The 15,371-nt window shown below is 33.0% G+C and overlaps 1 protein-coding gene across 1 annotated transcript in view; it reads left to right on the top strand.

Moving 5' to 3' along the window:
• LOC136854573 (1-phosphatidylinositol 4,5-bisphosphate phosphodiesterase classes I and II-like) overlaps nucleotides 1–15,371 on the top strand; it is a 513,384-nt gene that overhangs the window by 461,865 nt on the left and 36,148 nt on the right. The window contains 3 exon segments of the mRNA XM_067130940.1: nucleotides 3,677–3,798; nucleotides 6,487–6,581; nucleotides 10,159–10,242. Of these exon segments, the coding sequence (XP_066987041.1) occupies nucleotides 3,677–3,798; nucleotides 6,487–6,581; nucleotides 10,159–10,242 (301 nt within the window).

The following is a 15,371-nucleotide window of genomic DNA, read 5'->3' as shown; positions in this document are numbered from 1 at the left end:
ACTTTTTTGGTATATGGGACTTATCATAATAAGCCTTGGTGCAGGGAATGAGTGAAAAACTTTCACCTTCCATGGCAGGATTCACCCCCAAGCACAAGAGGTTTCAGCAGATTGTACTAATGCGCTTTTCTGCAAAGACAAATATAAGTTTAGTTCAGTGCATACGTACATATATCTGTCAAATTCAGAAACATTTCATCAGAGCTGACTAGACCCATTTGCATATATGTATGCATGAGCAGAACTAACACTATTCTTGTCCTTATAAACAAAGTGTGTTGGCTTGTTCTCAGTGGAACCCGTCATGGAAGGGAGTTGAATCCTGCCTCGGAAAGTGAGAGTTTCTTCATTTATTCCCAACTTGGCTAAAGGCTTACAGCGATAAGTTTATAAAAAAAAGTGAGGAAGTTGAGAATTTGACATTATTATGGCTATTACAGATACATACATCTTGTACCTGGTAAAAATGATTATATAGATTCTATGTATAATATATATATATATATATATATATATATATATATATATATATATATAGAGAGAGAGAGAGAGAGAGAGAGAGAGAGAGAGAGAGAGAGAGAGAGAGAGAGATGTGTATATATACTATATATATATATATATATATATATATATATATATATATATATATATATATATATATATATATATATATATATATATATATATATATATATATATATATATATATATATATACACATATATAGGTATATGTATGTATGTATGTATGTATGTAATGTATACTGTACGTGTATGTACTCAGCAACTTCCAAAACAAAATGGAATGAACAGAAATGAACAGCAATACTGGTCTGTTTTCTGTCATTAATTTAGATTACTTCCTGTCTGATAACCAGAATTTCTTGTTTAGTAGATAACTAACTATAAAAACCTTGGTTCAGAGTACCAAGCTTTATTACAACCTATTATATAAACTCAAATAGCAATGTAAGATACCTGAAATACCAAAATAACTAGTAAATACTTTACTACTGTACAGCAAACAAAAAGTGTACCTAATTGCTGTATACAGTTATTCATATATATATGCCTTTATTTGTTTCCAAAATGCTCCCAGGATCACCAGTCTCTGTCCTTCATCCTGTGGACCCTCTGTTTCATCTCAACCAGTAACCTCTCATTGTGTAATCTAGTGGTGCTTGTAACAGTCGTAGGGTAGCTCAGACCTTCTAAATGTGTTCTCACCATCATATTTGAGTGCCTTACAAGATCTCAAGAGCCACTTCAGGAAACCTTTCTGCTGATGCTTGCTATGATGATGGTCTTTCTACAGGCACTTACTTCTTAAGGATGGGCTAGTGAGACTTACATGGTATCAAGAACGATTATGTGTGTTAACAGTTGTTATTCAGGAAGAATATCACTAGTTTTCAAATTCGTACAAAAGGCAAGATGTCGGGTCATTTTCCCAAGACTCTTCGCCATGCCTTCCTTGTCCTCTGTCAGTAAGAGACAGGACTTCTTACCCTATCTAGAGTGAGTTATCAGGATTTACTCTCAGAGAACCAAGAGTAACACTTCTATACTTCAATACTGTTCCTCACTGCAGGGTGAAGGAAGAAGCAAATTATCTGAACTTGGTCTTTGAGTGGCTAAGGCAAGTGTTTTGAGTACATTCAGCAAAGTAACAGTTGGTGAGGCAGAACAGGTAAGAGTGTAAGTCACCATTTTGAAATACTCTAGTTTCCTTTTAATACAAATGGTCAAACTTGTATTTGCTACCCACTGGGGAAGAGGTTGCAGATTTATCGTTCTCTTCCCTACCGATCATTCACTGCTAAGAGACATGGTCTTCGGTGGCTATTGGCTGCTACATTTGATGATGATGGTAAGTATTTTGCTCTTCCAATTTTGAAAGACCTACAAGAAACAAATATCTTGCTTTACATTCAGTAGGTTTGTAACTATACTGTTTTTCAAACCTATAACTATTAGAGACCTATTTCTTGACTCCATATAGTACCCAGGCACTTTTTTTTTTTTTTTTTTTTTGTCTCTTACAGGCATACACAAACATTCTGTGGCATTCGACATGTCACTTTTCTGCCTAAATAATAGCACATATATACTGTATGTATTAGTGTGGTTGTGATGAAATACACTGTTTTTATGACTTTAGTATTTTCTTACAAATCTATTAACCTTATAATTAATGCTTCCCCTTCTACCTCAAATCTCACTGCCTCTCATACAATGCACATTAAAAGTAAGGTTGAGATATAATAAAGATCCAGAGGGAGCATAAATAGTGAGACTGTTGTGTTCATAGTCTGCCTGAGGGCAAAAAACTGTTGATCCTCGGAATGTTTAGTGTACAATTAAAGGTACTATGTGTATGATTGTGTTTGCAAGTGAGTGCTGGATAATCCACCAATGATTTATAGGGGGTGATTGATATTGTACTCTGTATGTTCTGTAGTAAAACAGCCTAGACGGAGTGTATTTTTAGATTAAAAAGAATTACCCCTATAGCCAATGAAAGCCTTCAAATCCAAACTATTAATGTTTTGAAAAAGTAACGATAGTCAGCTGACATGGAAAACTATTGAGAGAGAGAGAAAAAACTATTAAGAGAGAGAGAGAGAGAGAGAATGTAATGAACCATCCTTTAGTTGAAGAAAATAGTAAAGTCAGTGGAGCTTGATGAAAAGAGTTAAAAAAAGAAATAACATAATTCAGAAGAATGTTAGGCAGGTAAATCTTGGTAGGGAGAATCAGAATCCACAGAAGTAGCTATTTCTTCAGATGTTAGAGCTTTTAGAAAGGTTTTCTGAAGAATCATTAGACTACTTGGTTTCAGTAAGAAGAGAAATATTGGTGAGAACAGAGGCATAGTATTGTTTCAGAGGTGCAGGTTTTATATCAAAACTCAGTGGTTGGTAAAGTGAACGGGAAAATAGGTGGCTCTACCTCGATTTAATGGGTATCAGGGGAAACCCATGGTACTCACAGCGTAATAGAATATTTATGCATGTACTCCCACCTCCAGCAAACTTAGCTTAATCCTCAGAAATTCTCTGAAACAAACCAATCAGTCAGTCTCTGTACAGCATATCTCATGAAGTCAGCAGGTATTGGAAGGTTTTATGCACTTATATCTTTTATCATTTAATCTTACTTATATTTAAAGCTTCATGAATTCAGATTTGCTCCATACCTGATGGTTCTTGTGACATCTACTTTGAAAATTTTATATTGCAGAGACTTTGAAAGTTTGTAGATTCCTTTATGTCATGTTTTACTTCTCATTGTATTATTGAGATTGGATGATATGATAACTACAAATTGCAGCAGAAGTAAGTGAAAAATTAATATCTCTTTTACAGTGATGGGAGTTTTAGTTTGAAGGTTATGTTGTGGTAACTAGTTGAAATTTCCACCTTAGTTGAAAATTCTTAATGGTGATTAAAAGCATCACAGGAGGATTAGAAGTGGTTTTTTCAAATGTAATTTTATTTACCATAAAGACCAACTGTGTATTTGTGGAACTTGAATTTCACTGTACAGTATACTCCTTACAGTCTTATCTGTGTCTTTTATGTAGCATAGTGTTAGAATGAAAATTTAATTTTCAAAATGTATTGTATACAAAAATCTCTATAAAAACTTATGCGCTAATATTTTTGCCTTTTCAGAAACTAGTAAACACGTTATAGAAGCAGAAAGTTTAGAAAAACTATGGAATTACAAGAGTGTTAAAGAGAAAAAAGTCGAATTAGAAAAGAACCTAGAGAAGCTAAGAAAAAAGTTTGAGAAGGTATGTTATTCTGTTTTTTACTCTCTGCTACAATACTCATATATTGTTCATGTTCAATTTATATTTAAGTACATCCATCAACAGGCTCTAGGTAAGAAATCCCTTTGTTACAACTTATGAAACAAACCCGAATAAACATCATGAGAGACTGAACATAACCCCTAACATACTCAACTAGGTGTGTGTTGGGCAATATAAGTATCTAAGATTTTTGGGAAAATCCAGTATATCTTTGGAGTTTATGCTCTCCTAAGATATCTTAAAGCAACTTTTATGAATACTTGATAATAAGTCAAAGTCCCTTTTTCCTTTATTCATTATATTTACTTTCTAATCCAAGCTTCTACAGCTTGATACCAATATTGAAAGGTAAATATTGCCTTTGGTGTTTTGCCTTTTTGTTAATCAAGTGATTGTATGTTCTCAAGTGGCACCAGTTGTTCAACAAATAAAAAATATAAGAAAATTTTAATCTTCCCTCTGTATCATTGAAAATGTGTTGTATGTATTGATTGCAAGAAACTAGAATAAAATTTATTGGACGTGAACTTGCACAATAACATACAAAATATATAGATATAAACTCATACTTCACGTAGGAATTGAATCCAGGACCTATCAGGGGAGATGGTAACTCAGACCAGGTCACTTTGCATATTGAATGCCTTGTATCAAATGACGAAGTTCAATGTTAAATCTGAATGAATATGAATGTGATGAAATTAACATGTGCAATACTGTACGAAATGTAGAGGTGAATTTCTACCCTCTCTTGGTCACTAGTTGGTCGGGAAATTAAGCAAAACTGGTTGGTGCAAAGAGGTGCTGTGTAAATACTTGGGTTCCAACTTTTTGTATGATCTCAGTGACCTTGTTATGGCCCTGTTACATTGGACAGTAAACCCTCTACACTTCTGGGAGCCAAGAAGATAAGAATAGACGTATGCAAAGGGGCCCAGGTTTGAGGAAGAGCTTGAAAGGATTTATTTCATAATGGAGGGGAAAGGTGCATTGGAGGCACTTATAGCAGAACAGGACGAGACCATCTTTAGCATGATCCTTCACTGGGACTGTAAGATTATCAGCTTAGACAAGCAGCTGAAGCCAAGGAAGGTGGCCTGAGCCATGGAATCCAAGACAGACCTTGCCAAGTCCAAGGACTTCTTCTCCTCTTTAACCTTCTTGTCACTGGCATTAGAAAACTTGAACAGAGAACTGCTGCAGTAATGGCTACAGTGAACAAATTATGCATCATATCTGTCAGTGGGTGGGCTGGAGGCTGTGTTAGTATTATCAGATGTCCAGGTGCTCTAGTCAGCCATTACACCCCCCAAAGAATTGAAGCTATAACCATGGAGGTTGAGGGGCTGTCCTTTCCTTCTTCCAGTTGACCTGTACCTTTCTGGAACAAGACTTTAGAGCATTTCCTTAAGGAATTCTCTGGCAAAAGTGGGTCCTTGGCATAACTAACACGCTTCTATCCACCAAGTCCAAGTTTCTTTTATGAAGCCCCAAAGGCTACAAGACTTGTTTCTTCACTTGGCTGAGGGTCATTCTCATTCTTCATAAGGTTTTCTGTGTATTGATGAATGGGGTTGTTAAGAGTGAAACTTTTTTGTACCGCACAGACATTTAAGGCAAAAGCAGAATCCTACACATTCTCAAGGCTATCAATCATATCTGTGCAACTCAATCCCTTAGTTTTCTTTTATGGGACTGTTATCACTTGCTTGACTTAGAGGAACTGTAACTTTATGGTTTTGGCAGAATATGTACAAGCTGTAATCCACAGGTGAAGGCCTCTTCAAGGCACTTACTGAATGTATCATCGCCTGTAAATAGAAAGAATGATTTCATGTACTGAAAGTTTATAAGGTAGTAAGGAGTAAAAAATGCAGATTACCGTATATAAGGTAATAAATCTGATAAGACAAGTCAAACCCGGTATTTTGGTATGGAATCTGCACTTGTTTGATCCATGACTATTTTTTAAAGAATAATTCACATAACCCAAGCTGTGTCAGTAGGGAATGTAGGATAACATCAGCAATTAAATGCACTGTATGTGAATGTCCAGTTTTGAAAACAAATTAATATAATTTTGCATAATCTTCATCAATTTGTACTTGAACAGTTATTAAATTTTTTAAGATTAGTAATGAGTAAATGAAATTTAGATTTTAGCGTTAAAAATCAGCATTTCGGACCAGCCATATGAGAGTCAAGTGTTTGATTCAGTGGTGCGGGTAAACTTCTTAATAATAATGGTGAAGATAAGGTAGTCTTTAGAGCCATCTTATTCTCTTGTTATTTTGAGCAGTTTAACCAAGTAACTGATGGAGCTGGCCAGTAAGCTGTTAATGAATTTTATGGAAAACTGGGGTTCATTTAAATAAATTGCCTATGTCTAATTAGGAAGCAAGAATTCAAATAACTTGAACATGATAACATTCAAAATTCTTGTGTTTAATTTGAATATGCACAGTAAATACAACAGTAAGGGAACTATATTAAAACCAGTCAAGCATGTTAAAATTGATGTGAGATCTAGATCAAGATTCAGGAGTTATCAGCCCAATAGTATTAAGGTATGAAAAAGTTGTCTAATCAGAAAGTTGTATTTTGTTCCAAATCATTATTAACATTAGAAAATTTACTTTCATTAAGGCATATTTTTTATTTGTACAGGAGCAGCAAAACCTTATTCAGCAGCATGAAAAGAGAAGATCTCAGTTGCAAAAGTCGTATTCAAAACTTGTTAAAAAAATCTCGACCAAGGGAATGTAAGTTTTTATCCCTCTTTATTGTTTACTTCTTATTAGTATAGTTTTTAAACTTTTCAGGGTTTGAACAGAGTAGCGTTTGAATTAGGGGAACATGAACATGGTAGTATTGCACATTATGGTAGAGAAGAGGTGTTATACTCAAGGACCTTTCTTCTTTCACTACCTTTCCGTGAATCTAATGTTACGGTTCTGCTATTTTAGTTCTGTGTGCGTGTCATTTGATTACACTGTGGGATCTACACATGTAGTGTAACTAATAAGATTTACTTCTCTTTTAGTGTGGGTATTCTCTTAGGCCTGGGTTGTTATTTTGTCATCCAAATATATGAATGTGGTTGTGGATTTCAACTGAACTCCACAGTGGATATTTCTTGTTGTTAGTACAGTATCATGATGCTAAAAGTAAACAAAACTGAGCATTGATTATATTGCAAGTGTTTTGATAACGAAGGCTTTGGGTTTTTAATTTTTTTGATCCATGATTTTTACTCACTTTTATCTTGATATGTTTAAAGGCAAAAGTGCAGTTTCCTGAACATGGAGTATTTGATCCCCGTGATCACCTTCCATTTTATGTGTACGCACAATATTTTGATTGCAGTCAAAAGAGCTGAATTCTTCTGTGGATATGAAGAACTTTTTCATAGTTCAATTAGTTTTAGTCATTGTAATGTTTGCTTCTAACCTGAATGAAATTTCTGAGGAATTTTCAGTCTTTTTATGATGTTAAAGTATAAAGGCTTCTATTTCTAGTTCACTGAAATTTATTTGGTGTGTCCAGATTCCCATTTGAAATTTATTTTATGTATCCAGATTCCCATTCGTATATGTGAAAAATTCTGTCAGACCAAAAGGAATAATATTTTTTCTCTTATTTTTAATGTTGTTAAATCAGTTGTTGAAGTAGAATAGAAGACTGTCATTATACTATAAAGCCTCTGATTATGACTTCAGTATAGAAAATTACCTTCAATTTTTTTCATGGAAAAAAAGCATTATGAAGGATGAAATGAGACATAAATGAGAGTTAAAAAAGTGAAGAGAATGATTAAGTTGCTTATGAGTGTGAACTTTTATGTATTAGCTTGACCAATGCAGTTTTGTGTTACTTTGGTATCTGTACTTTGGTATCTGTACCCAATAACATTATTAGATGCTTGAAGGTGAAGGTACCTATTGGAAATGCCTCCCTTATTGCTTCTTTTAGATGAACTTTGATGGTTTTTCATGTGATTCTTGGGGTTAGGCATCTTTCTTAGATACAGAAAACACAGAAGGGGTCTTCAGACAATGAATTTCGGTGAGGAAAACAGAGCATGACACAGCACAACCTTTTGTAATGGTGTACATGAAAGGGTCTATACTGTATCTTAGGCAAAATGCACAAAATGAACCATGAGGTGGTAGGAGAAAATCTTATACTTTATGATCTTGTGTTTTAAATTTTGCTTCTTCAATGACAGTTTCCATTGAGAGTTGAACCATTTTGTGTATTTGTCAATTTATTTTGTTTAGTATACAATAATGGTGAAAAAAAAATGTTGTTATACAGTGGACATTGACAAATATGTTTTAGTCTTATGTGATTATAATGATTACTGGGCATTACAGTATTACAGTTGACCCAAGATAATTTTTTCCTAATAAAAAGCTACCATAGTTGAACTTTTGGTAGCTATGGAGACTAATTGGGTTAAGGAACAAGTGTGTATAGTTCAAATATGTATTTTTATTGAATTGAACAAATTATCCATCATCAAATATAATAATCACTTAAATGTGATTGGTTGTGGTTTTTTGAGTTATAAGTCATTTCCAAGCACAGGAGTAGGTATACAAGACCAGTCTACAGTACAAATCTAACTACGTAAGTAGTATGGTTGACATAGAAAATACTGAATTATGTATTGTAATATGCATTAATCATACATTTATACATAACCTTTGGAAAGCTTGTACCATTTTTTAGTCTTGCTGATTTGCAAAGGTTTCCATTATATTTTCACAAACCTCCTTATTCATTGCTATACTTTTCATTCACTTGTGCAACATTACTCACTTATACTACATCGTTCACATGTGCTACTTGTTCATTCACTTATGCAGTTGTTCACAGTCTGATACCTGATTGTACCATCTTTCATTTATACTTTTAGATACCGACAGTACCATTTCCAAACCATTCATATTATCTCTTTGGAAGATTTGCCTCAGTTCTACTGCAATGAAATATCTGGTACATGAATAGGATCCTTATTTTAAGGGAATGGTTCCTTAGCTTGTACCATACTTGATTTATCTTCAGTGCATTATGCCCAGATTTACATATTTTAGGTATACGATACACTAACCCACATGTTTGGTATATATTTTTAAGGAAATATTATGGTTTAAAATACAGCATACTAAAATGTGTGTCTGAGTACAATACCATTTGAGATTTTTTTATGAAGTGTCATTTTGTTTTAAGATGAGATTTCTTAGATATTAAGTGGTTGATAATTTCCTTTCTTTTATAGCATTGTCAGGGGCGGATTTAGGGGGAGCTCTTTAGGGGCCCGAGAACCCCCCTCACCACCTACAAAGCAAGTGAATTCATTTTCAATGCTGTTTATGTTTTGTTATTTACCTGTGTATATATATATATATATATATATATATATATATATATATATATATATATATATATATATATATATGTAATATACTGTATATATATTATATATATAATATATATATTTATATTTATATATACATATACAGTATATATTATATATATATATATATATATATATATATATATATATATATATATATATATATGTATATATATATATTATATATATATATATATATATATATATATATATATATATATATATTATATGTATGTATATATATATATATATATAAATATATATGGTATGTGATATTTATGTATGTATATGTATTTTATATACATAAATAAAATATGTGTATATATGTATATTTATTTTAATAGCATAAAATATATATATATATTTTATATATATATGTATATATATATATATATATATATATATATATATATATATATATATATATATATATATATATATATATATATATATATATATGTTTACATACATATCAGTATTCACTGCAGCAGTTCTTGATGTCTTGATATTATTTCTCCATTTCCTTCTATGATTCTCTCTTCACTCATCTGTACAATGCATCACCAGTTATCTGTATATCCAAATGCAATGTCTAGCTGGTTGACTGACCAGCCATCTGTGAGTGTGTCCATTCATCTAGTTACATTCTCTGCTATTTATCTACTTCATCCATTGCAGCAATTCTTGATGTCTTGATGTCACTTTAACCCATCCATTCTTTGACCTCTGTGTGTATGTTAAACATTGTGTGTATCACACCCATTTTTCCTTCCGTTTGTATTTACAGTTACGGCAATTCTTGGTGTCTCGGTGTCATTATTTGTTTCTCTTTAAATCTATTAATGTGTGTTTGTCTATTTATTTTAATATGTCTTGGTTTAGTCATTCATCAATTGGTCATTGTTTTTTTCTTGTAGCTCATCTTCTTTAGAGAAACCTTTCCATCACTCAATGTTCTCAATCCCAGCTCCCAAGCCAAGAGAAACTGGAATGTTTTCATGGTAAGACTCTTGTTATTCATTTAAGGAGGGTAACCAGATCCCCAGAAATATAAAAATCTTACATCTTAAACCATTTCTTGGTCATAAATGAAAATAACTATATTAACTAATAACTTGGTTAAGGGTAATGAATGTCGAATCATACTGGAAATGAGGCATTCTCATTCCTGAAGGTCAGACACTATTTGTGACAGGAAATTATGATTTTCAGTTTGAGGGGTTATCTCTGATATTTAAGAAGCTGCATTATTTTAAAGAGAGAAGTTATAGTACCCCAAATCATATGAGTTATAAGAATTCATTTGGTGAAGATGGAGGGATATTATTTTAGTGTGATATAATACTGGCCAAATGCAGGGTAGTCAGAATAGTTGGGCCATGTAATGCATTATTACCAAAAACAAACTGCTAAAACAGATCTTCAATTTAGAATCTTTTTAAGTCATAGAAAGATCAGTATTTGATGTGCAATGATATCCTGTGACATGGTGATGAAACATTTGTTGGAGACAACCATATACTGCTTTTTTATTTGAGTAATGTATCAGAAGTTAGTGATCTGCATAATAGCCAGAGGGGTTGCACAACTTGTTTCAAGGTATTTTACAGTTTGACTCTTGGTACCAGAAACTGTGATAACAGAACTACTTTGGTGGCACTTTCATAAGGTGTGGAATCATATTTTAAAAATTCACAAAGTTCTGCAGTACCATACACTGTATGGAAAGTTTGCAGTACTGTATGGGACATATGAATCCTCATAGCTTGAAAAATAGCTCCAGTAGTTGCCTTTCAAGAGGTAACTGTGATTATCAGTATTATAGGTAGCTTTTCATTACAAATATATACAATTTCCTTCATTGCACATTTTGAAAGTTTTCCCCTCCATTTCTGATGATTTCCAAGGTGTTTATTTATCGTAAGGTTATAATTGTGAAGAATTAGGGGTTGTATGGTATATTAACTATTATTTTGTCTGACTAAATGCAAAAGTTTATATGTAGTTATATTCAAGGTTTTTAGATTTTACTTGTATAGTTATTTTTGGCAGTCAGACAAACTGATTTTAAGAGTTTAGTTCCGAGTTTAGTTCTGTACCATAAACTGAATACTATAGCAATCCACTATTTAGAATATTTGTCCACAAATTCCATTCAAAGCTTTGTTGTTTAACAGTTACATAAGGTGTGTGACATTGTAAAGTAAATTGTATATGATGTAAGAAAGGAAAGCAAAATCATAAAACAGTCATTAGGACAGGAGAAATGTTTGCAAAGCAAGAGGAGAACATGCAATATCACAAAAAATTTATTTAAAAAACTACATAACTACAAGTCATACATGTACAGATAGAAAAGGTTGTATGAGTTGTTTTGAAAGCTATATTTAATGTTCCTTTATTATTGATTCATTTGCCATAATTTGGCTGATGACCTGATTGGGAATAGAACATGTTCTTTTTATTGACAGGACCGTTGGTAGAGGTTACATATCTAAACAGTGAATTTGAGAGAGCAGTTTACTAGGTTAGTCTATCATTTGGTGAACTAGTTTGTGCTTAGGTTGGGTTCACTAAAGCAATTTTTTTTTATCTCTTTTATAGGCATCATACTGGTGGCTGAGGTGCTTGTTTGAGTTTTATGTGGTATCCATCTTATTTGTGAATTTGTGTAGCTTGAAATTATAATGAAGAGATAGATCACTTTTGATTCTGTTAAATGAGAGGATAGATTACTTTAATAGTGAGTAGCTAGATTACTCCACAAGCCAGAGATCATAAATTATTTTCATTTTGTCAAAGAATAGCTCATATCACAGAGGTCAAAGGCAAGAATATACTCTGCAAGTTTATAGGACATGAATATATCTATAAAGACAATGAAAATCAGTAGAAGCATTCATGTTTTTGCATAAACAAGTCAATGTACAGGAACAATTTTTCATTAGAATTATGTATTGCAACTTTTGTGTATAATTTATATTGTTTGCGTTCTCACATTTCTTCTTACATAAAAATTGTATTAATGAGATTTTGTTACAAACCAAGACATGTTCTGTGTGAAGTACGGAATGTAGTGAGCTGCGAGTGATGCGACCTGATTTATATGTTTTGAAAATGCTCTGCTCATAAGAAATATGTCTTGGTATTTTTATTACAGCACACTATTAAGCGCCTGTGTCAGAAAAGAGATATGCTCCAAGATTAGATACAATAAGTATAATTTACTGGAGACTGACACATTGTACTTGACATAATAACACAAGTAAAGAGATCAACAATGAAAATGAAGTCTGTTCTTGTAGCATTTGCTCGTTGAGTGCATAAACTTTAGCTTTTATGGGACTGAGCCTGGAGCTCTTGGTTAAAGGAGAGCTTATTTTGAATTCCACTCAGTTCTTGAGGAAGACAGAGTTTGAGTACTGTCAAATTTATCTCACTCTGCAACTGTCAAGTCCTATGAAGTGCTAGCTTTGTATTCAAAACCTGAATTGTTTATATTAATTTTTTGTATACCCTTTGAAAATACAATTTTTTCTTTTTATTTTTTGCGAGACAAAGAGCTGTATCGTGCATAGAGAGAAATATTCACATTAGTTATGGACTTGGTTTCTAGTGGGAAGTTGTAATTAATCAGAAATAAACATTTTATAATATTAGTAATATAATTGATAATATCCAGAAGGATATGACAATAAATGAACTATATATTTACACATCATTGACACTTTTAAACAAATATTTTTCTTATAAAAAAATGTGATACACAGTGGTTAAAAGTAACCCAGAAGAGTTAAGTGAATATATTCAGTGACGTGTTTCATTATAAAAATTGCAACATAACCCACAGACAACATTAGGACTGGAAATGCTGGCCATTAATATTCCCAGAAATTCCCAATATTCCTAAAAAGGCCAATATCTGTGCTATGAAATAAATGAAGATTTGCTGCACACTGAGTTTCTGAGCTCTCAGAAGATAACCAATTAAAGCTTGTAACAAGAAATTATTAATTGAGAATAGTCAAATAATTTTTACTGAAGTAGGCATCAACTCAACAGTTTGCATATACTAACACTTAGTAAACACCAGAATAACACACCACTATGTGTGAAGTTAAAATTTTGCAATAGTATTCTTAACAAGAACTAGAAATAGTGTGTGTGTGCCAGTTATTTTTAAGAACACTATAAAGTTAAATCAGTACAATTGGCAGAGGTAATTTATGTCAACACAAATGATATTCACTTGATAAAACATCATTGGCAATATTAAATAGAATCAGTTGGATATGAAACAAATACCCTAAAATGAGCCAATATGAAAATGACCTGAGAAAATGCTTCTCAGTTAAGGTTCCAGGCCACATTATATCAAGAAGGAGGTTTAGCCAGCCATTAGGAGATAACTTAAACATGTCTGAAGGAGATAATCAATATGATGACAAGTTGAGAACTAAATCAGACATAAGTCTGAAAATAGGAAGCTCTCTATCTGCTAATAGGTTACTGCTTGATTGAACCAGACACACATTATTAAATTTAAAGTAGTATTCACTCCATATGATAGTGGATAGTGCTGTTATGTTTATACATTATAATCCAGAAAATAGTACAGTACTGTATTTTGGTTTTCAATTTACAAACTGAGCTTCATTGTGAAGAATCAATGTGAGCTATCAGTACAAACCAGAATTCAGAGGATAACTGGTAGTATACCATTTTATATATTGTAGGTGACACTGAATTAGGAGGGGTAGTGTAGTTCCTTGAGCCAGTTGTCCCTGCTAAGACTGGACTAGACCAGAAATGAAACTCTGCGTGAGCAACATCAGTAATCAGCTGGAAGTATCACCCCAATTAGTAATATTTCCTCTTGCACATGGCCTTGATAATTGCATATACTTTCTTTTCAGTGGATGAATGTTTGCATTTATCTCTCTTTGAAGTCTTACAAAAGAATGCAACTGGCCTACCATTCTTGAAGTTAAATGGTAGTATGTTATGCTTTGATTTATCAGTTGCTAAAGTGAAAAGGATTGGCTAGAGCACTGAAAGCTTCAGTTTGGCAAACTGCTGACTGTGGACACTGTTGTTCCTCAGTAATTTTGTTGTCAGTGGAAATAGCTTATTGAGAATGATTGGTTCTTTCTTGTGTATGCCTGGAACCAGTATGAACCATTTGCAGTGCAAGCAGTCTCTTAACTTCCAAATGTTAGTGTATAGCACCAGTAAATAGCTACCAGTACAAGGAAGCTTATGTGAAATATATTGTAGACTCAAATTGTTGGCTAATTGTTCATAACTTCTGGAATATGTAATAATTATTCAAGTTTAGAGAACCTTTGAATTGTAGCCAAAACAAATTAAAAAAGAATTTGTTTTATCACAGACCTGTCAATCATATTAAGCCTTCATTTGCGGTCTTGAATATCTCCAGACACATAATTTCGTATGTTTTGCAGACTAAAGAAAAATAGCTAAGAGCAATTGTTGCAGATGCATATTGTGGACCTTTTGTAAGGTACTAGCTCCTTTCCTTATGATTCATGGGCAGGCTGGGCTTTTCGATTCCCCAGTGTTGAACAGTTTCCAGTTACTGATGTTCACATTTACTAACTCACTGTTCTTTGTATTTTACAACCATCCATCATCTTAAGTTTGTCTTCCCATATATGGAAACTTCATTATAATCTTAATTTGGAGATTATGGCTGCCAGCATCCTTTAAGTATTACCAGCTTATTTTAAAATTGCCTGTGTGAATTATATGACATTGACAAGTGTTTCACTACTCAAAGCCGTGAGAACTCCTTGAGCCATGATAAAGCCATGAGAACTCCTTGAGCCATAATACTTGCCTCATTCATTCCACACATTCTCTACTGGGTCCCTCACAAGAAATCTGGGATGCTTAACTTCTTGCGATTCAGGCTTGATATGATAAAGCGATTTGTGATACACGAAAACAAACTTAAGTTTTAATGGCATAAAACATTTTTTTCTTACAAATCCATCAATCATATGTGGGGTGCCTGTATCCCATCCTTTCATTCTTTCTGCTTCACATCTAGCCCATGGGCATAATGAGGAGAGCAGGTAGGCCTGTCAGTGGGTTTGTGGTGAAGTAC

Source organism: Macrobrachium rosenbergii, chromosome 29 (genome assembly GCF_040412425.1).
Source record: "Macrobrachium rosenbergii isolate ZJJX-2024 chromosome 29, ASM4041242v1, whole genome shotgun sequence".
NCBI lineage: Eukaryota > Metazoa > Arthropoda > Malacostraca > Decapoda > Palaemonidae > Macrobrachium > Macrobrachium rosenbergii.
This window is presented reverse-complemented; position numbering and strand designations above follow the sequence as displayed.